The sequence below is a fragment of the Macaca fascicularis genome, chromosome 19, assembly GCF_037993035.2.
Source record: "Macaca fascicularis isolate 582-1 chromosome 19, T2T-MFA8v1.1".
NCBI classification, from domain to species: Eukaryota; Metazoa; Chordata; class Mammalia; order Primates; family Cercopithecidae; genus Macaca; species Macaca fascicularis.
In genome coordinates this window covers 63,161,877-63,182,681 of record NC_088393.1, presented here as the reverse complement: position 1 = coordinate 63,182,681, position 20,805 = coordinate 63,161,877, and the positions used below count along the sequence as shown (strand labels likewise).

The 20,805-nt window shown below is 57.4% G+C and overlaps 2 protein-coding genes across 5 annotated transcripts in view; both read left to right on the top strand.

Moving 5' to 3' along the window:
- The window catches only part of PPP6R1 (protein phosphatase 6 regulatory subunit 1), a 31,028-nt gene extending 13,681 nt beyond the window's left edge, over window positions 1–17,347 (top strand). For all 3 annotated transcript variants that reach the window (XM_045380953.2, XM_074024808.1, XM_065534935.1), the window contains 22 exons: window positions 208–394; window positions 483–620; window positions 700–765; window positions 3,584–3,696; window positions 3,793–3,906; window positions 4,443–4,605; window positions 4,691–4,843; window positions 5,822–5,956; window positions 6,948–7,012; window positions 7,171–7,286; window positions 7,374–7,459; window positions 7,583–7,672; window positions 7,754–7,851; window positions 10,277–10,334; window positions 10,426–10,604; window positions 14,914–15,050; window positions 15,143–15,323; window positions 15,455–15,525; window positions 15,633–15,714; window positions 16,250–16,360; window positions 16,441–16,512; window positions 16,594–17,347. In XM_045380953.2, the coding sequence (XP_045236888.2) occupies window positions 208–394; window positions 483–620; window positions 700–765; window positions 3,584–3,696; window positions 3,793–3,906; window positions 4,443–4,605; window positions 4,691–4,843; window positions 5,822–5,956; window positions 6,948–7,012; window positions 7,171–7,286; window positions 7,374–7,459; window positions 7,583–7,672; window positions 7,754–7,851; window positions 10,277–10,334; window positions 10,426–10,604; window positions 14,914–15,050; window positions 15,143–15,323; window positions 15,455–15,525; window positions 15,633–15,714; window positions 16,250–16,360; window positions 16,441–16,512; window positions 16,594–16,597 (2,419 nt within the window). In that variant the 3' untranslated portion in view covers window positions 16,598–17,347. The remainder of the gene's footprint in view (window positions 1–207; window positions 395–482; window positions 621–699; window positions 766–3,583; window positions 3,697–3,792; window positions 3,907–4,442; window positions 4,606–4,690; window positions 4,844–5,821; window positions 5,957–6,947; window positions 7,013–7,170; window positions 7,287–7,373; window positions 7,460–7,582; window positions 7,673–7,753; window positions 7,852–10,276; window positions 10,335–10,425; window positions 10,605–14,913; window positions 15,051–15,142; window positions 15,324–15,454; window positions 15,526–15,632; window positions 15,715–16,249; window positions 16,361–16,440; window positions 16,513–16,593) is intronic.
- Window positions 17,348–18,348: 1,001 nt separating this feature from the next.
- On the top strand, window positions 18,349–20,302 carry LOC135968403 (lysoplasmalogenase TMEM86B). 2 transcript variants are annotated; one of them, XM_065534940.2, is made up of 3 exons: window positions 18,349–18,426; window positions 18,679–18,925; window positions 19,549–20,302. In XM_065534940.2, the coding sequence occupies exons 1-3, from the start codon at window positions 18,376–18,378 to the stop codon at window positions 19,929–19,931; spliced, it is 681 nt and encodes a 226-aa protein (XP_065391012.1). In that variant the 5' UTR covers window positions 18,349–18,375; the 3' UTR covers window positions 19,932–20,302. The 2 variants fall into 2 exon arrangements, with proteins under 2 accessions (XP_065391012.1, XP_073880912.1); XM_074024811.1 differs by lacking the exon at window positions 18,679–18,925.
- Window positions 20,303–20,805: the final 503 nt, after the last annotated feature.

The window sequence follows — 20,805 nt, the reverse complement described above, 5'->3', positions numbered from 1 at the left end:
GGGACGGCTGGGTGTTAGCAGGGTAGGGGAGGCCTGGTGTGGGCCCTTATTTCTGCGTCAGCCCTGTCCTCTGCCTTGTCATGCCCTTTCCCCTTCCGGGATGGGGTCTCTGCGGCCCCAGGAACCCAGTGCCCGGTGCAGAGAAGAGGGTAGAGCCTTGCCCCCTACCCCAACCTGAGCCCCCACCCACCTGTGCTTGCCTCCCAGGTACCCCAGTGTGGCCTGCGAGATTCTGACCTCAGACGTACCGCAGATCAATGACGCCCTGGGTGCTGATGAGTCCCTCCTGAACCGGCTCTACGGCTTCCTGCAGAGCACCGGCAGCCTCAATCCGCTGCTGGCCAGCTTCTTCAGCAAGGTCATGGGCATCCTCATCAACCGCAAGACGGACCAGGTGCCCTGGCCCCCACCCTGATGCCACGTGGGGTTGGGGGTGGCGGCCAGGCCAGGCCCTGTGCATGACGCAGCCCATGCGTCCCCAGCTTGTGTCCTTTCTGCGGAAGAAGGATGACTTCGTGGACCTGCTGCTGCGGCACATCGGCACCTCGGCCATCATGGACCTGCTGCTGCGCCTGCTTACCTGTGTGGAGCGGCCCCAGCTGAGGCAGGACGTTGTCAATGTGAGCAGGGCCGGCTCCTCTGGGGGTAGGGGGCTGGACACGGTGGATGGTGATGCAGCCCCCGCCTTCTCACCCTCAGTGGCTCAACGAGGAGAAGATCGTCCAGCGGCTGATTGAGCAGATCCACCCGTCGAAGGATGAGAATGTGAGTGCTGCCAGTGCCCCTGCAGCTTCCCCTTAGAGTCCGTTCCCCATGCCCAGCTCCCCGCTTTTAAAAGAGGAATTGGGGCTGGACGCGGTGGCTCGAGCCTGTAATTCCAGCACTTTGGGAGGGCGAAGTGGGAGGATTCTTGAGCCCATGCGTTTGAGACCAGCTTGGGCAACATAGTAACACCCATTTCTACATAAAAACTTATGTGTGTTGAGTGTGGTGGTGCACACCTGGAGTCCCTGCTACTTGGGAAGCTCAGGCAGGAGGATTGCTTGAGCTGGGAGGTCAAGGCTACAGTGAGTCATGATCACACCACTGCACTCCAGCCTGGGTGACAGACCCCGTCTCAAAAAAGGAAAAAAAAAAATTGGTGAGAAAAGAGAGCCTTGAGAACCAGGTATATCCATGCCCTTTGAGAAAAGGAAGGAAACTTGACTCAAATGATTCTCCCACCTTGGCCTCCGAAAGTGCTAGAAAGGTTTTTTTCATGACCCAGGAACTTGGCACATAATGCCTTGTAGGGAGGGGCCCTCCTCATCACCTGTCCCAGCCCTGGCCCCACATCCTTCCCTGCCCACCCTGACCTGTGCTGTTGCTGGGCCTGGCAGCTTTTTCCCTGTCTCCTGCCTGATTGAACCCCTCCATGTCCTTCTAAGGGTCCATCCAGCAGCCTTGCTTTCAAGGACCCTCACATCCTCCCCTTTAGTTCTGGGGGGGGCCCCACATCCATGTGTTTCTCCAGCTTACGTCTCCATCTCTGTCCTGGTGTCCAGCACAGGGCCTAGTGTAGAGTAGGTGTTTGTCAAGAGCCTCCGACGTCCGAGGCCCCCGGGAGCAACGTGTCCCTCCCCATGCCAGCTGCTGCCTCTGAGAGGCGTACAGGCTTGCAGAGCAGAGATATGGCTCTGGGCTCACCCAGGCTAGGGCCTGTCCCTGTGAGGGCCCTGAGGCATGGCCCGGGAGCAACACAGCCAAGCCCTGGCGACTGCCCGTTGGGTTAGACTCAGCTCTGCTTATGCTTTTCTCTTCTGTAGCAGCTTTACTGAGATATAAATTACACCGCATATGACGCACCCACTGAAGCTTACAGTTCAGTGCTTTTAGTGTATTCACAGCGTTGTTTATCATCTTATTGAATTTAGATTATTTTTTATCACTCCAAAAAACAAGTCCTGCCTGTAATCCCAGCATTTTGGCAGGTGAGGCTGGAGGATCGCTTGAGCCCAGGAGTTTGAGACTAGCCTGGGCAACATAGCAAGACCTTGTCTCTACAAAAAATTTGAAACTTAGCTGGCATTGGTGGTGCACACCTGTAGTCCTAGCTCCTCAAGAGTCTGAGACAGGAGGATCTGTTGGGCCCAGGAGTTCAAGGCTGCAGTGAGCTACGATGATACCACTGCACTCCAGCCTGGGGTGATGTAGAGGCCGTATCTTTTTTTTTTTTTTAGACAGGGTCTTGCTCCGTTGCCCAGGCTGGAGTGCAGTAGTGTGATCCCAGGCTGGAGTGCAGTGGTGTGGTCCCAGGCTGGAGTGCAGTGGTGTGGTCTTGCCTCACTGCAGCCTTGACCCCCTGGGCTCAAGCAATCCTCCTGCCTCCGCCACATGAGTGGCTGGAACTACAGGCGCATACCAGCATTCCTGGCTAATTATTTTGTACTTGTAGAGATGGAGTTTTTGCCACGTTGCCCAGGCTGGTCTCAAACTCCTGGGCTCAAGTGATGCTCCCACCTCGGCCTTTCAAAGTGCTGGGATTATAGACATGTGCTGTCACACCCAGCTGAGACCTTTTCTCCAGAAAAAAGAAAAAAAAGATACCCTGTATTCATTAGCACCCCCTCCCAATTTTTCCCTTTCTCTTCTCAGCCCCTGGCAACCACCAGACTATTCTGTCTCTGGATTTGTCTTTGGACATTTCATAAAATGGGATCATACACCATGTGGTCTGTGTCTGGTTTCTTTCACTAGCATGATGTTTTGTGGCTCATTCACGTGGTTGCGTGGATCAGTTTCACTGGTTTTGTGGCTCATTCACGTGGTTGCGTGGATCAGTTTCACTGTTTTTGTGCTCATTCACGTGGTTGTGTGGATCAGTTTCACTGTCTTTGTGGCTCATTCACGTGGTTGCGTGGATCAGTTACACTCCTTTTTTTGGCTGATTAGCCCTCCCCTGTGCGGACAGACCAGTTTGGGCATACCCACTCGTCAGTCGAAGCTGTCTGGGTCGTTGCGGGCAGTGCTGCCGGCCCTGTGTGCGAGCTCGCGGGCCTTCTGTGGATGCCTCCTGTCCTGGGGAGCCTTCCTGGGTTCCTGTTCTCTCCACCATTTTCCCTCTAGCAATTGGTGCTTCTGTGCCCCCTTCTTCTTTTTTTTTTTTTTTTGAGACGGAGTCTCGCTCTGCCGCCCAGGCTGGAGTGCAGTGGCCGGATCTCAGCTCACTGCAAGCTCCGCCTCCTGGGTTCACGCCATTCTCCTGCCTCAGCCTCCCGAGGAGCTGGGACTACAGGCACCCGCCACTGCGCCCGGCTAGTTTTTTTGTATTTTTTTTTTTAGTAGAGACGGGGTTTCACCGTGTTAGCCAGGATGGTCTCGATCTCCTGACCTTGTGATCCGCCCGCCTCGGCCTCCCAAAGTGCTGGGATTACAGGCTTGAGCCACCGCGCCCGGCCTGTGCCCCCTTCTTCTTAACTCGTGTCCCTGTGTCTGGGTGACCGTTTTTCCCTGGATGGTCAGCTCGGGGGCGGGGCTTCCAGCACCAGGCTGCAGAGGGCCCGGTGGCCCACCCAGGATCCTCACCTGTCTCTCCCCATCCCAGCAACATTCCAACGCGTCCCAGTCCCTGTGTGACATCGTCCGCCTGAGCCGGGAGCAGATGATCCAAGTCCAGGACAGCCCGGAGCCTGACCAGCTGCTGGCCACCCTGGAGAAGTGGGTGTGCGGGCGAAGCTAAGGCTGGGGGGAGCTGACTCGGGGATGCCCTGGGCCCCTGGCCCCTCACCCTGACCCCCGCCCCCACCCCCATAGGCAGGAGACGATTGAGCAGCTCTTAAGCAACATGTTCGAGGTGGAGCAGAGCCAGTCTGTCATCGTCAGTGGGATCCAGGTGCTGCTGACCCTGCTGGAGCCCAGGAGGCCGAGGTGAGGGATATGAGCCGCAGACCATGCATGCTGCCCGTCCCCTGGGGCTCTCTGGCCCCTCAGAGGCGGGTCTCGGTGTCCACCAAGTGAAACTGCCGCCTCCAAGTGGCGCCTTGCTCTGGTGGCCGCTTGTGCTCCCTGTGCAGTGGACAGTATGGGCCCAAGGGAGGAATCTTCCTGTCTTGTTTGACAAATGAGGGCGCTGAGGCTGAGGCCACTGCTGCAGCTTGTGTTGGGAGGGACCTCAGGCCCCCGTGCCCCTGCCTTACCATAAAGGCCTCTAGCTTGTTGGGTGTGCCTTCCCGCCCTCATCCCTCACCGGTGCCCCCACAGTGGACTGCCAATGCTGCCACCTGGCGAGCTCCCCACCCCACCCCAGCCAGGTGTAGTCTGAAGGGCCTCAGAAGAGAGCAGCGCCAGGGGCATGTGGCTCCTCGTCTTCCTCCAGACCCTGCAGACTCAGTCCTTGCGCCTGCTGTCGTGTGGGCACGCAGGCCGTCTAGGCTCACTCTGCCTTTGACCCTGCCCTGCTGCAGGTCCGAGTCCATGACTGTGAACAACTTCTTCAGCAGTGTGGATGGGCAGCTGGAGCTCCTGGCCCAGGGAGCCCTGGAAAGCACTGTGTCCAGTGTGGGCGCCTTGCACGCCCTGCGCCCGCGGCTCAGCTGCTTCCACCAGCTCCTGCTGGAGCCTCCCAAGGTCAGGGGCGGGGGTTGTGGTCCTTGGGGAGGCGGGGGAAGCAGGAAGCGCAGCCCTTGGGAACCAGGGCTCCCTGTATCTGCAGCTGGAGCCGCTACAGATGACGTGGGGCATGCTGGCTCCGCCTCTGGGCAACACGCGGCTGCACGTGGTCAAGCTCCTGGCCAGCGCCCTGAGCGCCAATGATGCAGCCCTGACGCAGGAGCTCCTGGCACTGGACGTGCCCAACACCATGCTGGTGCGGGACTGGACTGGGCTAGGGGCTTAGGGGCTGGGGTGGGACCGGACTGAGCTAGGGGCTCGGGGGCTGGGGGCTCAGGGGCTGGGGTGGGGACCGGACTGGGCTGGGGGCTCGGGGGCTGGGGGCTTAGGGGCTGGGGTGGGACCGGACTGAGCTAGGGGCTCGGGGGCTGGGGGCTCAGGGGCTGGGGTGGGGACCGGACTGGGCTGGGGGCTCGGGGGCTGGGGGTTAAGGGGCTGGGGTGGGACCGGACTGAGCTAGGGGCTCGGGGGCTGGGGGCTCAGGGGCTGGGGTGGGGACCGGACTGGGCTGGGGGCTCGGGGGCTGGGGGTTAAGCGGTTGGGGTGGGGACTGGACTGGGCTAGGGGCTCGGGGGCTGGGAGTTAAGGGGCTGGGGTGGGGACTGGACTGGGCTAGGGGCTCGGGGGCTGGGGGTTAAGGGGCTGGGGTGGGGACCGGACTGAGCTAGGGGCTCGGGGGCTGGGGGGGGGACCGGACTGAGCTAGGGGCTCGGGGGCTGGGGGTTAAGGGGCTGGGGTGGGGACCGGACGGGGCTGGGGGCTCGGGGGCTAGGGGCTTAGGGGCTGGGGTGGGACCGGACTGAGCTAGGGGCTCGGGGGCTGGGGATTAAGGGGCTGGGGTGGGGACCGGACTGAGCTAGGGGCTCAGGGGCTGGGGGCTTAGGGGCTGGGGTGGGGACCGGACTGAGCTAGGGGCTTGGGGGCTGGGGGCTTAGGGGCTGGGGTGGGGACCAGACTGAGCTAGGGGCATGGGGACTGGGAGCTTAGGGGCTGGGGTGGGGACCGGACTGGGCTGGGGGCTCGGGGGCTGGGGTGGGGACTGGTCTGGGTGGGGGCTCAGGGGCTAGGGTGGGGACCAGACTGGGCTGGGGGCTCGGGCGCTGGGGGCTCAGGGGCTGGGGGCTCAGGGGCTGGGGCAGGGCCTCTCTGGTACCAACCCTGTGTCCTCCCATAGGACCTCTTCTTCCACTATGTCTTCAACAACTTCTTGCATGCCCAAGTGGAGGGATGCGTGAGCACCATGCTGAGCTTGGGGCCACCTCCTGACAGCAACCCTGAGACGCCCGTCCAAAACCCTGTTGTGAAACATGTGAGCTGGGACTCCCTGATCCCCTCCTTCTGGGCCCATCCCCTGTGGGCGCACCCTCTCCAGAGGCCTACCCCTCACTTCTTCCTCCCACAAGTGTTCGTTGGGTAGTGTTAGGTGCCAGCACCCAGATGGGATGTGGGAGGCATGGCCAGGGAGAAACGGGGATGAAACATGCAGGTGCAGGGAGCAGTGGGCTCCTGACTTGAACCGAAGAGCTAGGGGTGGGCGGGAGCAGACCTGCGAGCGGCTGTGTGTGCATGAGTGTGCACACATGAGTGTGTGTGTGAGAGCACGTGTCTGTTAGTGCATGCATGTGTGTGAGCATGTGTGTGTGTGTGTGTGCACGCATGAGTGTGTAAGCATGTATGCATGTGTGTGCACGCGTGTGTATGTTAGTGCATGCATGCGTGTGTGAGCACGTGTGAGTCTGCATGCATGAGTGTGTGTGAGCATGTATGCATGTGTGTGCATGCGTATGAGTGTGTCTGTTAGTGCATGCATGTGTGTGTGAACATGTGTGAGTCTGCATGCATGAGTGTGTGAGCATGTATACATGTGTGTGCACGTGTGTGTGAGCATGAGTGTGTCAGTGCATGCATGCGTGTGTGAGCATGTGTGAGTCTGCATGCATGAGTGTGTGAGCATGTATACATGTGTGTGCACGTGTGTGTGAGCATGAGTGTGTCAGTGCATGCATGCGTGTGTGAGCATGTGTGAGTCTGCATGCATGAGTGTGTGTGTGTGAGCATGTATGCGTGTGTGTGCACACGTGAGTGTGTGTGCATGCACCACATACTCTTCGTAGAAAGACCAGAGAGACTTGGCTGGATGCCAGGGTCCCAAGCCCCAGCTTCCATCCCTCCTTCCCACTCCCATGTGGATGAGCTGGGGCCTGGTGAAGCGTCTGCTGAGGAAGGGACCCCTGCCGCAGTGCAGAGCTCCCCATACGTGTGCAGACCCCCCCAGGCCATCCTGTCCTGCTGTCCCACAGCTGCTGCAGCAGTGCCGCCTGGTGGAGCGGATCCTGGCTTCCTGGGAGGAGAACGACCGTGTACAGTGAGCACCTGCTGCCCTTTGTGTCTCCAGGGGCTGGGACTGTCTGGGTGGGGGACTGGGTCGGGCTGGGCTGGAACTGCCTGGGTTGGGGGATGGGTCGGGGCTGGGCATCGTTGGGTCCAGTCCTGGCTTCTAGCCGTGGCCTTCACTCTTGCCAGGTCTGCGGGAGGCCCTCGGAAAGGCTACATGGGCCACCTGACGAGAATGGCCAACGCCCTGGTGCAGAGCACAGAGAAGGGGCCCAATGCAGAGCAGCTGGGACAGCTCCTGAAGGGTGAGGGTCCCCAGGCCAGCCTGAGGGGTACGTGGGGGGCTTGAAGCCAGGGGATGCCTCACGTCTTCACCCCTCTCACCTACGCAGAGCTGCCCAGCGAGCAGCAGGAGCAGTGGGAAGCCTTTGTATCGGGGCCCCTGGCGGAGACCAACAAGAAGAACATGGTGGACCTGGTGAGGCCCGGATTCTCCTACCGCTTCTCTCTCCGGCCAGTCTTAGCCTCCCTGTCCTCATAGCTGCCTGCCCACCCTCGTCTGGGGGCTCCAGCAGGCCCTGACGCCCCGTCCTCTCCCCAGGTGAACACCCACCACCTACACTCCTCCAGTGACGATGAGGACGACCGGCTCAAGGAGTTCAACTTCCCTGAGGAGGCCGTGCTGCAGCAGGTGGGCCTGGGGCTGTGCGGGGCTGTGCTGGAGTGGGGTCCCGTCCAGCTCCCTCCAGCCCCAACCTCCGCACCCCCACAGGCCTTCATGGACTTCCAGATGCAGCGCATGACCTCCGCCTTTATTGACCACTTTGGCTTCAATGATGAGGAGTTTGGGGAGCAGGAGGAGAGTGTGAAGTGAGTGTCTCTTGCGCAGGGTCAGAGCCCTGTCCTGCCTCTGCAGCAGCAGGCGCACCTACTTGTGTCTGTCCCCCACACCCACCTGCATGCCCTGTGAGGCTCAGCCTGCAGCTATGGCTGCTGCTGGGCACACGTTGGCCATGGCCTTGTGTGCGTGTCTGCAGCCTCGTGTGTCTGCCTCCTCTTACATGAGTTCCGGCTCTGCAGTCTCTTCTCTCCGAGGGGCAGGCCATGAGGGTGGGGCACAAACATCTTCTGTGCTGGGGACACAGAGCAGGTCCCTCCCACTCCTGGAGCTAGCCTTAGGGGTCCCAGGCGGGAGGGGCTCAGGGTAGTGGGGACCAGCAGGTCCTGGCGCAGGGACTGTGAGGCAAAACTGCGCCTGCATGAATGCCCTCTGGGTCACGAGTCTGCCAGACACGAGGGTCCACTTCTCCCCTCCACAGGCCTCGAGGTAACTAAACATTTTTTTCCAATTACCAATTCTGCTTGTTTTGATTTGTGGGGCAACAACATCTTAACATCAGTCACCTCTGGGTGTTGTGATCATAAACTTTTCTGAGTTTCTTGCCACAAGCGTGTGTGGCTTCTAGAGTCAGAAAAAAGTGACTGGACGGAGCGGCTCATGCCTGTAATCCCAGTACTTTGGGAGGCTGAGGCAGGCGGATCACCTGAGGTCAGGAGTTCGAGACCAGCCTGGCCAATATGGTGAAACCCCGTCTCTACAAAAAATACAAAAATTAGCCGGGCATGGTGGCATGTGCCTGTAGTCCCAGCTACTTGGGAGGCTGAGTTAGGACAATCGCTTGGACCCGGGAAGCAGAGGTTGCAGTGAGCTGAGATTGCGCCACTGCACTCCAGCCTGGGCAACAGAGCGAGACTCCATCTCGCTCTCCACAATGAGCTCATTTACGGCCAGGGAGACTGAGTCCCCAGGACATAGCCGGTTAGTGTGTGGGAGCTGGATGGCTGCCTATGGCTGCCCCGGGGTTCCTGTACAGCACAGCGTGAGGGGCACCACGATGAGGGATAGTCAGCTGTGCCTCGCTTAGTCCACAGCTGGACAGAGGTCCTCTCAGGTGCAGACATGAGACCCCGTGTGTGCTGCCTTCGTGCCCGGCGTGGAGACTTGCAGAGTGTTGGTCTTTGTGGGTCAGTGGCCTGTGCCGAGACCCCTGGAGAAGATGATTAAGTGAAAACTGGGCTGGGCACAGTGGCTCACATCTTAATCCCAGCACTTAGGGAGGCCGAAGCAGGAGGATCGCTTGAGTTCAGGAATTTCAGCCCAGCCTGGGCAATGTGAGACCATCTCTGCTTTTTTAATTAAAAGAAAAAAAAAAAAAAACCCATCCTGGCATGAGGATGAAGGGCCTGACTGGTAGATGGCATTAGTATCACCAGCTGCCCTTTTGGGATGAAACTATTAGCACTTCCTCTACCAAGAAAATTCCAGAGAGGTTAAAAAGTTAAGCGAACAAAACGAAACCTAGGAAGAGTTCCGGAATGGAAAGTGGATGACTGGTTTGAGCACCTCAAGGCTGAAGATGCTGCCCTGCAGAGCTCCTGTGGCAGGAGAAACCAGGTCAGCTGAGGCTGCCAGTGCCGCGGGGACATGGGCTGCCCCGCCCTAGATCCCCTGCGTGCCCAGGGTGATCTCTGCTCCTCTGCTTCTCAGTGTCTAGGAGGGACTAAGGACACTTGCCTTGGAAGGTGGTTGGGAGAATGAAGTGCGTGAGTGATGTCTGTCACATGCCTAGTGTCCTTTATTAATAATTAACTGCCCTTTATCCGTTGATCTTTGTGGCACAATTTTTCATGAATTTGAGACAAATGATCCCTTGAAGTGTCCCTAACACGTGGGACAGAATGTGGACCCTCATGTTGAGGGAGGTGGGGTCCTGGCAGGCTCAGTTCAAGTTCTGATGTGATTCTTTTGCCCATAACTTAGAATTTCAGCCACAGACCATAGACATCTTGAGGTTAGGGGATGTGCTTTACTGGGCTGTAGCCTCACATGCTGCTTGTGCCTGGCTGGTGTGAGTCTTAGCCTCCTACAGATGCTCCAAGGATGGGGACAAGGGCATGAGTCTGAATCCCTCTCTGGCACCTGTCCTTGGAGAAGCCTGAGGAGAGTCACTTAACATCTCTGAGCCCCATTTTCTCACTTCTAGAGCCAAGGGAAACAATTTACCTCAATGAGTGGTTTTAAGGATTTAAAGTGATCATCTATGTGAGATGTTGATATTCATATATACATTGCTCCTTAGGACCAGTGGCTTGGGTTGTGCGTGAATTTGCAGATACTGACTCTGCAAGTAGTGAGGGTCAGCTCTACGTTGAGTGAAGAAAGGAATGTGGCCTTGTCCTGTGCTGCCCCCACCCCCAGGTGTGCCCTCTCACCATGCCTCACCTTCTCTCCTAGCGCACCTTTTGACAAGACAGCCAACATCACCTTCTCCCTCAACGCCGACGATGACAACGTGAGTACTGCCCTGTCCCCTGGTTGTGGTGAGTGGAGGGGCGTGGGTCTGTGTGCAGTGTGGCCCATCCTCCTACCCCTGTGCCCTGCAGCCCAACGCCAACCTGCTTGAGATATGCTACAAGGACCGCATCCAGCAGTTTGATGATGATGAGGAAGAGGAGGACGAGGAAGAGGCCCAGGGCTCAGGGGAGTCTGATGGAGAAGATGGCGCCTGGCAGGGCAGCCAGTTGGCCAGGGGGGCCCGTCTGAGCCAGCCTCCTGGTGTCCGGTGAGTCCCCCTCCAGTTTCCCTTCTCCAAGCTTCCACCACACAGCAGGGCCAAGGGGTCTACCAACACATTTGGACTGAGGCTGAAGTGAATGAAAAAAATAAGGAAGCTGCATTGGTGTGTGTATTAGTTGGGGGCACTTCCACTTTTGTGGTGATATAAGTCTAATTCAAGGCCAAGCATGGTGGGCTCATGTAATTCGTGAGTGCCTGTAATCCCAGCACTTTGGGAAGCCAGGGCAGATGGATTCCTTGAGCTCAGGAGTTTGAGACCAGCCTTGGGCAACATAGGGAGATCCTGTCTCTACAAAAATGAAAGTTAGATGGGCTTGGTGGTGTGCACCTGTAGTACTGGCTACTCAGGAGGTTGAGGTGGGAGGATGGCTCGAGCCAGGGAGGCAGAGGTTGCAGTGAGCCGAGATCATACCACTGCACCCCAGTCTGGGCAAGAGAGCCAGACCTGTCTCAGAAAAAAAGGTTAGATGATGCATTAAGAAATCAACAAATTAACCAGGCACAGTGGCTCAAGCTTGTAATCCCAGCACTTTGGGAGGAGGCCAAGGTGGATGGATCACTTGAGCTCAGGAGTTTGAGACCTAGCCTGTGCAACATAGCAAAACCCTGTGTCTACAAAAAAAATACAAAAATCACCTGGATTGGTGACATGCGCCTATAGTCCCAGCTACTTGAGAGGCTGAGGTGGAAGGATCGCTTTAGCCTGGGAGGCGGAGGTTGCAGTGAGTTGAGATCGCACCGCTGCACTCCAGTCTGGGTGACAGAGCAAGACCTGGTCTCAAAAAAAAAAAAAAAAAGAATCAACAAATTAAAAGAAATCTAATTCAAATGAGTTTAAGTTATAAATAGAAAGGGATAATCTCTGTGGCTGAAAAAATAGGCAGGTCCTTGAGATATGGCTTGGTCTGTGTGCATCTCTCTTCCCGCCTCCCCCCTCTCCCTCCTTCATCCCTTAACTTCACTTCCTCTTGTTAGCTCTCATGCATGTTTTCCTAGAAAGGGGGGTAAGATGGTCCCAGGCAGCTTCTCTTTCCTCTGATTCCAGTAAAATGAGAGCCGATGACGTCCTTCTCCAGTGAGGCTGTGATCAGTTTTTAGTGCAAATGTTACATTGTTTTTTTTTCTCTTATTACTGGCCGGCCCCAGAATTGCTGTGATGAAATGGGTTCATGCCATGTAGATTTGACAGCATGAACACTAAGTCACCATCTGCAACTGAGTTTTTGCCTTATGACTTTTGATTTGGGAATTAGGCTGTTTTCACTTTTTATTGACATGTAACGTGAGTATAGACGACTGTACAGATCCTGAGTGTGTGGCCAATGGACATCCTTCCTCAGTGCCCAGACCCAGGAGCAGGACCTTCCCGGTACCCACATCCCCTCTGCTAGCCAGTATCCTCCCTCCTGAGGGTCAAGTTGTCCTGGCTTCTAACCCTGTAGATGAGTTTTGTCTCTGTTTTCACTTAATACAGCATGTAGCATCTCCTTTTGTGTCTGACCTCTTTTGCTCAGCACTCCACTCGTGAGTTCCTTCCCTATTGTGTGTTTGGGTGCCCCTTGCTCTCGTGTAGTGGGGCCATGCTGTACGTGATGAGCTTGAATTGCTTGTTCTGCAGTTGATAGGCCTTTGGGCAGGTTCCTGTTGATCACTGCTGTGAGTGCAGCTGCTATGAATACTCCTGAACGTGTTGTTGGTGCACAAGTGTGTCATTGCTTGAGCCAGGGAGGCAGAGGTTACAGTGAGCCGAGATCATACCACTGCACTCCAGTCTGGGCAACAGAGCCAGACCTGTCTCAAAAACAAGGTTAGATGATGCATTAAGAAATCAACAAATTAACCAGGCACAGTGGCTCAAGCTTGTAATCCCAGCACTTTGGGAGGAGCACTTTGGGAGGATCCAGCATCTTGACTTAGCCCTTTGTTTTCTTCTAAGAGTTTTATAGCATTATTTCTATGGTTTTCAATTCATTTTGAGCTAAATTTTGTATATGGTGTGAGGTGGGGGTTCAGTCCAGCTTCATCTCTTTACATGTAGATAACCAGTTTTCCCTGCACCAGTTGTTGAAGACACTGTCCTTTCTCCACTGAATCATCTTGGCACCTGTGTAAAAAAGAAATATTTGACCATATGTGTGAGAGAGTGTTTCTTCCCTCTCTGTTCTGTTCCATCAGTCTGTCTTTATCCAGTACCACACTGCCCTGGTTGCTGTTGCTTTATAGTAAGTTTTGAAAATGGGAGGTTTGTTGGGCACGGTGGCTTGCACCTGCAATCCCAGCACTCTGGGAGGCCAATCAGGTGGATCACCTGAGGTCAGGAGTTTGAGACCAGCCTGGCCAACATGGCGAAACCCTGTCTCTACTAAAAATACAAAAATTAGCCGGGTGTGGTGGTGGTTTCCTGTATGTAATCCCAGCTACTCAGGATGCTGAGGCAGGAATATCGCTTGAACCTGGGAGGCAGAGGTTGCAGTGAGCTGAGACTGCACCATTGCCCTCCAGCCTGGGTGACAAGAAGGAAACTCCCATCTCCCAAAAAAAAGAAAATGGAAGGTTTCAGTCTACCAACCTTGTTCTTCTTTTTCAAGATTGTTTTGACCTATTTGGGATTTCTTGAGATTCCATATGAATTTTAGGATCAGCTTATTAATTTCAAAGAAGAAACCAGCTAAGTTTCTTAAAGGGTTCTTGTAATGCATGAACATGGGTGTCTGTTTATATAGGTCATAAAATTTCTTTCAACAGTGTTTCGTAGGTTTTAGAGTATGAGGTTTGTATTTCTTTTAAGTTTATTCCTGTTTTCTTCTTTCTGATACTATTGTAATTGGAATTTTCTTGAAATTGTTTTCAGATTGTTACAAGTGTATGAAAATACAATAGGTTTTTGTATGTTGATCTATTATCCTGCAACCTTGCTGAAGTAATTTATGAATTCTTATAGTTTTAGTGGATTCCTTAGGATTTTCTAGGTACAGAATCATGTCATGTGAATAGAGATCATTTTCCTTCCTTTCAAATCTGGATGCTTTTAATTTCCTTTTCTTGCCTGGTTGCCTAGCTAGCCTCCAGTACAATGTTGAACAGAAGTGGCAAGAACAGGCCTCCTTGTTTTGTTCCTGATCTTAGGGGAAGCATGCAGCCTTTCACCGTTTAAGTGTGCTGTTAGTCGTGGGGTTGGACAGATGCCTTGTATTAGGTTGAGGGGCTTCCTTTATACTCCTTGGTCATTGAGTGTTTTCGTTTACTTTTAACTATATACAGATATATTACTTTCCAGTTAAAGTAGTCAGTTACTCTGTTAAGACAAAAATATTTAGTCAGCATTTTAGACATAGTATATAGTCCCATACTGCATCTTTGGGTCAATAATGGACCATATATGAGACAGTGGTCCTGTAAGATTATAATACTCTGTTTTTACTGTTTCTTTCCTATGTTTAGATACACAAACATTTACCATTGTGTTATAATTGCCTATAGTATTCAGTACCATAACATGCTGTACGGGTCTGTAGTCTAGGAGCAATAGGGCTGTACCATAGAGCCTAGGTGTGTAGTAGGCGCTCCCATCCAGGTGTGTGTAAGTGCACTCTAGAATGTTCACACGATAGTAAAATCTCCTAATGCTGCATTTTCCAGCATGCACTCTCCCTGTTAAAGCTTAGTTTTAATGTGACTTTGCTTACCCCTTTCCTGGTTGATCAGCACATAGATTGCTTGGATTTCTTCATGTTCACAGGTGTGTGTTAGTCAACATTCAGCCAGTATTTTTGGAGCAGCTATGGGTGCCTGGTGGTTTCTCAGGGCTGAGGATACAGCAGTGGCAAAAGTCAGCCATCTCTGCCTTCTTGGAGTTTCTAGTTGGAGGGAGAGAGAGAGTAGTGTGAAGCCTTCCGTCCAGAGGGTGGGGCTGCTGGTGGGAAGGCCTGTCACTGTGGTGACAGTGTGAGGTGACAGCTGGGAGGTGACTTGAGAGCTGGTGAGTGGGTCTGTCTGCTCTGGCTGCCATGGCTGAGTCTCAGCCCACTTCCTAGGGCCTACTCTGCATGGAAGATTGGGGGCGAATGGTCTCCTTACGGCTTCATTCTGTCCCTGCCCGCTTGTGTTCTCACCTTTGGCTCAGAACTCTCCCAGCCTCTCCTGGTGTCACCACACCCCAAACTCCCTGACCCCTTCTGTGACCTGCCGGTCATCCCAGCCCACTCTCCTCGGGCTGGCCCTGGGCCGCAGGGAACGGGATGGGTGTCGGCTGGTCTGTCCCACACAGCTAGCTGACGAGGCGGTTTCTGGGGCAGGAGTGGAGGCAGCACAGACAGTGAGGATGAAGAAGAGGAGGACGAGGAGGAGGAGGAAGACGAGGAGGGCATTGGCTGTGCAGCCCGTGGAGGGGCCACCCCCATGTCCTACACCAGCCCTGGCCCTCAGCCTCCAGGTGAATGAATGGGCGGTGTGGTCAGGTGTACACTGGGCTGTCTGCCTGCTACCGAGTTCACCCTCTGTGCCGCTCCCCCAACTCCATCCCAGGCCCCAGCTGGACAGCCACCTTTGACCCAGTGCCTACAGATGCCCCGACCAGCCCCCGAGTCTCCAGGGAGGAAGAGCTGCACACTGGGCCTCCAGCCCCACAGGGACCCCTCAGTGTGTCCCAGGACCTCCCCACCGAGGACCTGGCCAGCCCTCCTGCCCGTGATGCCCTGCAGCTCAGGTGAGAACCAGATGGGACGGGCTGGATGGCGCTGGTATCCCGAGACCAGGAGGTGGCCATGGGGTCCCAGTCCTCTCATAGGCTCGAGTGCTAACCCTAGCTGCCCCCTTGGGCTGCCTCTCATCTGCCAGGTCTCAGGACCCCACACCCCCCTCAGCACCTCAGGAAGCCACAGAAGGCAGCAAAGTCATAGAGCCCTCAGGTGAGCCCCAGTTTGCCCTGCCCACCTGTGGCCCTGGGCAGAGAGAGCAGCCTGGCCAGCTCTGAGCTTGCTGGGAGGCTGCAGCTGAGATCTCTCATCCCCCACAGCCCCCTGCCAGGCCTTGGTTAGCATCGGGGACCTTCAGGCCACCTTCCACGGGATCCGTTCTGCCCCCAACTCCTCGGACAGGTGAGCGGCGAGGTGGGGCTTGCTAAGGTGAGGGCCGCGTGTCAGGAGAAGCCTTTTCTCCTCCATGGTGAGGTGGGCTCTGGGTTCATCTTGTCCCTGAGCTGCTCCAGGTCTCCTTGGCAGGACCCCCAGGCCTAGCCTCATGTTGTGCCCCGGCCCCTGCACTCTGTAGGCTGGTTCTTCTCTTAGTAGCCTGGGATGCTTGGGGCCCTTGAGCCCCAGGGTTGGGAAAGGCTCGTTGGAGGGTGTGAAGGATTGGGAGGGTGAGAGCATGCAGAAGGCCCCTTGGGGCTGTCTCAGCTGGCCTCGAGTGCCTCTTCCACAGGGACAGGAGGCGGGAAGAGGGTTGCTTGTCTTCCTGCCCAGGGCCATGCCATCCCTCCACGCTGAGCCAGCTGAGTCCTTGGGAGGCCCCTCCTGGTGGGGCAGGTGGCAGACACACACCCAGTGAGCCGACTGCAGTCGTCTGGGGTGTGAGGGTGTCAGCAGGTGACAGTGGGGGCCACGCTGACAGCCGCACTTTCCTCACCCACAGTGCAACCAGAGACCCCGCTACCTCTGTCCCAGCCTCCGGGGCCCACCAGCGCCCCCAGACCACAGATGGGGAGAAGAGCCCAGAGCCCTTGGGGCTTCCCCAAAGCCAGAGGTGAGCACCAGGGCAGCGGGGCGCGGCAGGGCTGGTGGGGCAGGAAGTGACCTCTGCACATCCCCTCTCTCCCGTGACAGTGCCCAGGCCCTCACGCCTCCTCCGATACCCAATGGCTCTGCCCCGGAAGGGCCTGCATCCCCAGGCTCCCAGTGAGTGTGGCTGCAGCCTGGGGCTGGGTAGGTGGGGCTGGGCCTGCTGGACCCTCACACGACGTCTCCCTCTGTTTCCAGATAGCTGCCTGGTGCGGCAGCGGCGGCCAAATCTTCCGTCCTTCCGTGGATCTCCCAGGGTGGGGGCAGGGCGGGTCCCATGATGGCCCCCAGTGCCCTCATCACCCTGAACCCCCCACATTCTCTCCTCTGGACCCCCAGGAGGCGGGTGTCAGGGAGACAGGCCCAACCCACCCCCATTTGCACTGAGAAGAGAAGTTTTGGAGCATTGCCTCCTAGAATAAAGATAAAGAGAGTCAAATAGAGAGAATGGAGAGAGAGAAACGTATATTATATATTATATATAGAGAGAGGGAGGAGAGCGAGAGAAAGTGAGGACACCAAGCTGGGCTGGCGGCTCCAAAGCACAGCCTTCCCCGTTCCGTCCCAGCGGGGGCTGGTGTTAGGGGTCCCAAGGTTGCCGCCCACGTGCCCAGCCGTCCCATGCTCCAGCGCAGATGGCCACGCCCACACCCGGCCTTTCAGCTCAGGTCCACCATGGGGGACGGCCCAGCGCAGGTGGGGGTGCCAGAGGATCCCGAGTGGGGGCCGTGCCTTTGCCCAGACCCTGCACTTTCAACCAGGCCAGTCCGGCTCTGGGGAGCAGGGGCCTCCCCGGCAACACCCCTAGGGGCCTTGAGGGTCTGGGGTCCCAGCCCTGTTGCCAAGTGGCCTTGTCCCCAGCTCCCTCCTCCAGGCTGGTGTGAGTGTGCGTGCGTTCGTGCCGAGCTTCTATTTCATATTGCAAATATAAATAAAGGAAGACAGTTTACGATTCTGCTGGTCAGACCTTACGTTCTGGGATGCGGGGTGGGGAGCCTGTTATCCCTGCACCTCAGAGGCTGGGGGTGCTTCTGACCCAGTCTGTCCCAGCACTGCGTCCTGCCAGGGGGAAGCCTGAGGCTGCAGAGGCCCCAGGCTGGGCCAGGCGCTGGCTGTGAGGGCTCCTACCAGGCCTACCCCACCTGTGGGCAGGCCTGTGGGCAGAGAATAGAAGCCACCGACGTGCTCACATCCCTGCTCCTGCCCGCACTTACCCCCAGTAACCAAGCCCAGCATTGAGGCTGGGCTCTGGCGCCCAGTAGGTCTGAGTCTTTCAGGTGGAAGGTGGAAATGTAGGCTGGGTGTGCAGCGAGTGGCACGGGTGAGCGGCGCTGGGAAACTGGAGCGTGTGGACCGGGCCATGAGGACAGTGTCCTCACTTGGATGGCAGTCGGCTTGGAGGTCACCCGGGGCTCACTCAGCTAACAGGAGCGGGGGCTTATTCGCCGCATTCATGGTGGTCCCTCCTCGTCACCCACTGAAGCAGTGTTTGTGGTGGAGCCCATGAGGGCTTGGTGGGGTTGAGCAGAATGAGGGAAGGTTTTGTGGAGCAGGGAGGGAGATGGCTAGGGCAGCAAGTGAAGGACGGACTCGCCTTCCCATCCCTCCAGGGGTGCTCCTGCCAGCCAGCCCCTCCCCCGCTTTCATGAAGGGGTGGCCGTGGAATTCTGCACTCCGTCTCTGCTGATTGGGCCCAGGACAAGGGGACGGGCATTTGTGGGCCTCACCCCCCCCAGGCAGACAGGAGGAGGAAACCGTGTCCCAGCAGGCAGGGCAGAGGGACCCCCGATGCCAACAGTGCTTTATCAGCGGGTGCCAGGCAAGGCCGTCCCCAGGGTGAGGACAGCATCTGTCCGGGCCCTGTTATCAGTCACAGAGTCCACAGGACGCTCCTTGGGTTAACGTGTAACCATGAGCCGTCCCCGCCACCCCGAAGCCGCTCGCTCCCAGATTAGGTCGCTCTGGGGGTATCAGGCCAGCATGGACGCTGGCAAAGCGGGGCAGACCCTGAAGACTCGCTGCTCAGCCCAGGTGAGAGCCTTCCGAGGTGTGCCTGGGGCTGGGGGCCAGGCCCCTGGAACCCCAGCAGCCGGTGGGTCTGGGAGCTGCTGTCCTTGAGTTGGTTGGGACCCTGGGAAGCTGGGTTCTGGCAGCCTGGTCCCTGAATGGGTACACCTGTACAGCTGGGGTCCCAGGTAGGGGTGGGACAGGAGCCACAAGATCTCAGTCCCAAGAACGGGGGCTGGGCTGGGTTTCGGCTCAGCAGCTCCCCATTCCCCAAAGCGCCCAGATGTCTGCAGGTGGCTGAGCCCCTTCATCCTCTCCTGCTGCGTGTACTTCTGCCTCTGGATTCCCGAGGACCAGCCGTCCTGGGTCGCTGCCCTGGTCAAGTGCCTGCCCATCCTCGGCCTGGCCGGGTTCCTGTGGGTCGTGTGCCCGGGCGGGGGCTACAGCCGGCTCCTCCAGGGAGCCCTCTTGTGCTCGGCAGTGGGGGACGCCTGCCTCATCTGGCCTGGAGCCTTCCTCCCTGGTGAGCGGAAGCTGCCATGACGCCTTCCGGATACCCGTGTGAGGGAGGCCCCAGCACTTGGATGGGAGCCTGCGGTGCAGAGGGCTCCTGTGAGAGCTCTGGTGGTCAGAGGCACGGTGGGGGGTGCAGCCATGACCGAGGCAGCTCACGCTCCAGCGAGGGATGGGGGCTGGCGGTGTAGGGCAGTAGCTGGGGGTGGCAAGGGCAGTGAGGACCCGCTGGGGGTGCTGCAGTTTGAAGCAGGGTTGCTGAGGAAGGTGTCGCTGGGGAAGTCACATTTGGGCAGAGCAGAAGGTGCTGTGTGCCTGTGTGGGGGAAGGGCAAGTGCAAAGGCTCCGGGACGGGTGTGCCAGGTGCTTGTGGCCAGGCAGGCCAGGGTGACCAGGCAGAGTGGCTGGTGAGCCGGAGGGCATGGGGCTTTGGAGGCCAAGAGAAGATGGGGCCTCCTGTTGGTTCTGAGCAGAGCAAGGATGGACACTGCATGTGGGGAGGCCTGCAAGGAGGCTTGGCCAGGGTGGGGCCTGGTGTTTTGGGACTGCCCTTATTTTAGGCCCTGAGGGGTGACCTCGGGGCCATTCCCAGGATGGGCCTTCCTCACTGGCACCCCACCCCTCTCCCACCAGGCATGGCCGCCTTCGCCACCACCCACCTTCTCTACGTCTGGGCCTTCGGCTTCTCTCCCCTGCAGCCTGGCCTGCTGCTGCTCATCATCCTGGCCTCTGGCCCCTACCTCAGCCTTGTGCTCCAGCACCTTGAGCCCGATATGGGCCTGCCTGTGGCAGCCTATGGGCTGATCCTGATGGCCATGCTGTGGCGCGGCCTGGCCCGGGGCGGGAGTGCCGGCTGGGGCGCGCTGCTCTTCACACTCTCTGATGGCGTGCTGGCTTGGGACACCTTCGTCCAGCCCCTGCCCCATGCCCGCCTGGTGGTCATGACCACCTACTACGCTGCCCAGCTCCTCATCACACTGTCGGCCCTCAGGAGCCAGATGGCGAAGACCGACTGACTAGAGAGCTTGAAGGGCCGGTATTCAGGCGCTCTCCTCTTGCAAAGACCTGGGCCTCCCAGATCAGCCCAGCCCGAGAAACACCCTCAGCAGCGAAGCTTCCTCACGCCTGTCTGCAGGCGCCACCGCCGCCGCCGCTTCCAGCTGAAGACGTTTGAGGACCATTTGCGGAATTCCAAGTCCACTGCTGGGTTCCAGCTGCCTTCTCCAGGTTCTGACTCCAGATCCCTGGCTCCTCAGCCAGGCCCACATGTGGCCCTCCCAGCCACCAGCCCGCCTCCGTGTTCTGTGTCGGCCCCACAGTCTGCCCGCCCCCAGCTCCTGCTCTGAATCCGTTTTCCTTGTCTTAGTAAAGTGGGTGTGGAACCATCGATGTTGCTGTTGCCGTGGGAGAGGCCTTGGGGAAGATCATTGTGATTAACCATCGTGGTTAATGACAGCAAACGGTTCTTGGTCACTCCCCATGGACCAGGCCTGGTGCCCAGTGGGACCCTCCCTGGCCGTCGGGTGGGAGTGGATTTGAGGAGATAAAGTGAGGACTGTGCAGAACTGAGCCAAGAGAACTGTTTGGTCTGTGTTAGTTTCCCAGGGCTGCCGCCACAAATAAATTACCCCGAACCAGATGCTTTGAAACAAGATGAACGGACTCTCCTGCAGTTCTGGAGACCCAAAGTCCAAAATCAGGGTGTTTTCCTGCCCATGCTCCCTCTTAAGGCTCTCGGGAAGAATCCATCCTTGCCCTCTTGGCTTCTGGAGGCTCCCGGGAATCCCTGGCTTCCCTCGGCCTGTGGCTGTGTCTCTCCGTCTTCACGTGACTGGCTTCACCGGGCAGCCTCCCTCTGTGTCTGCAGCCTTCTAGGGACACAGGCCATTG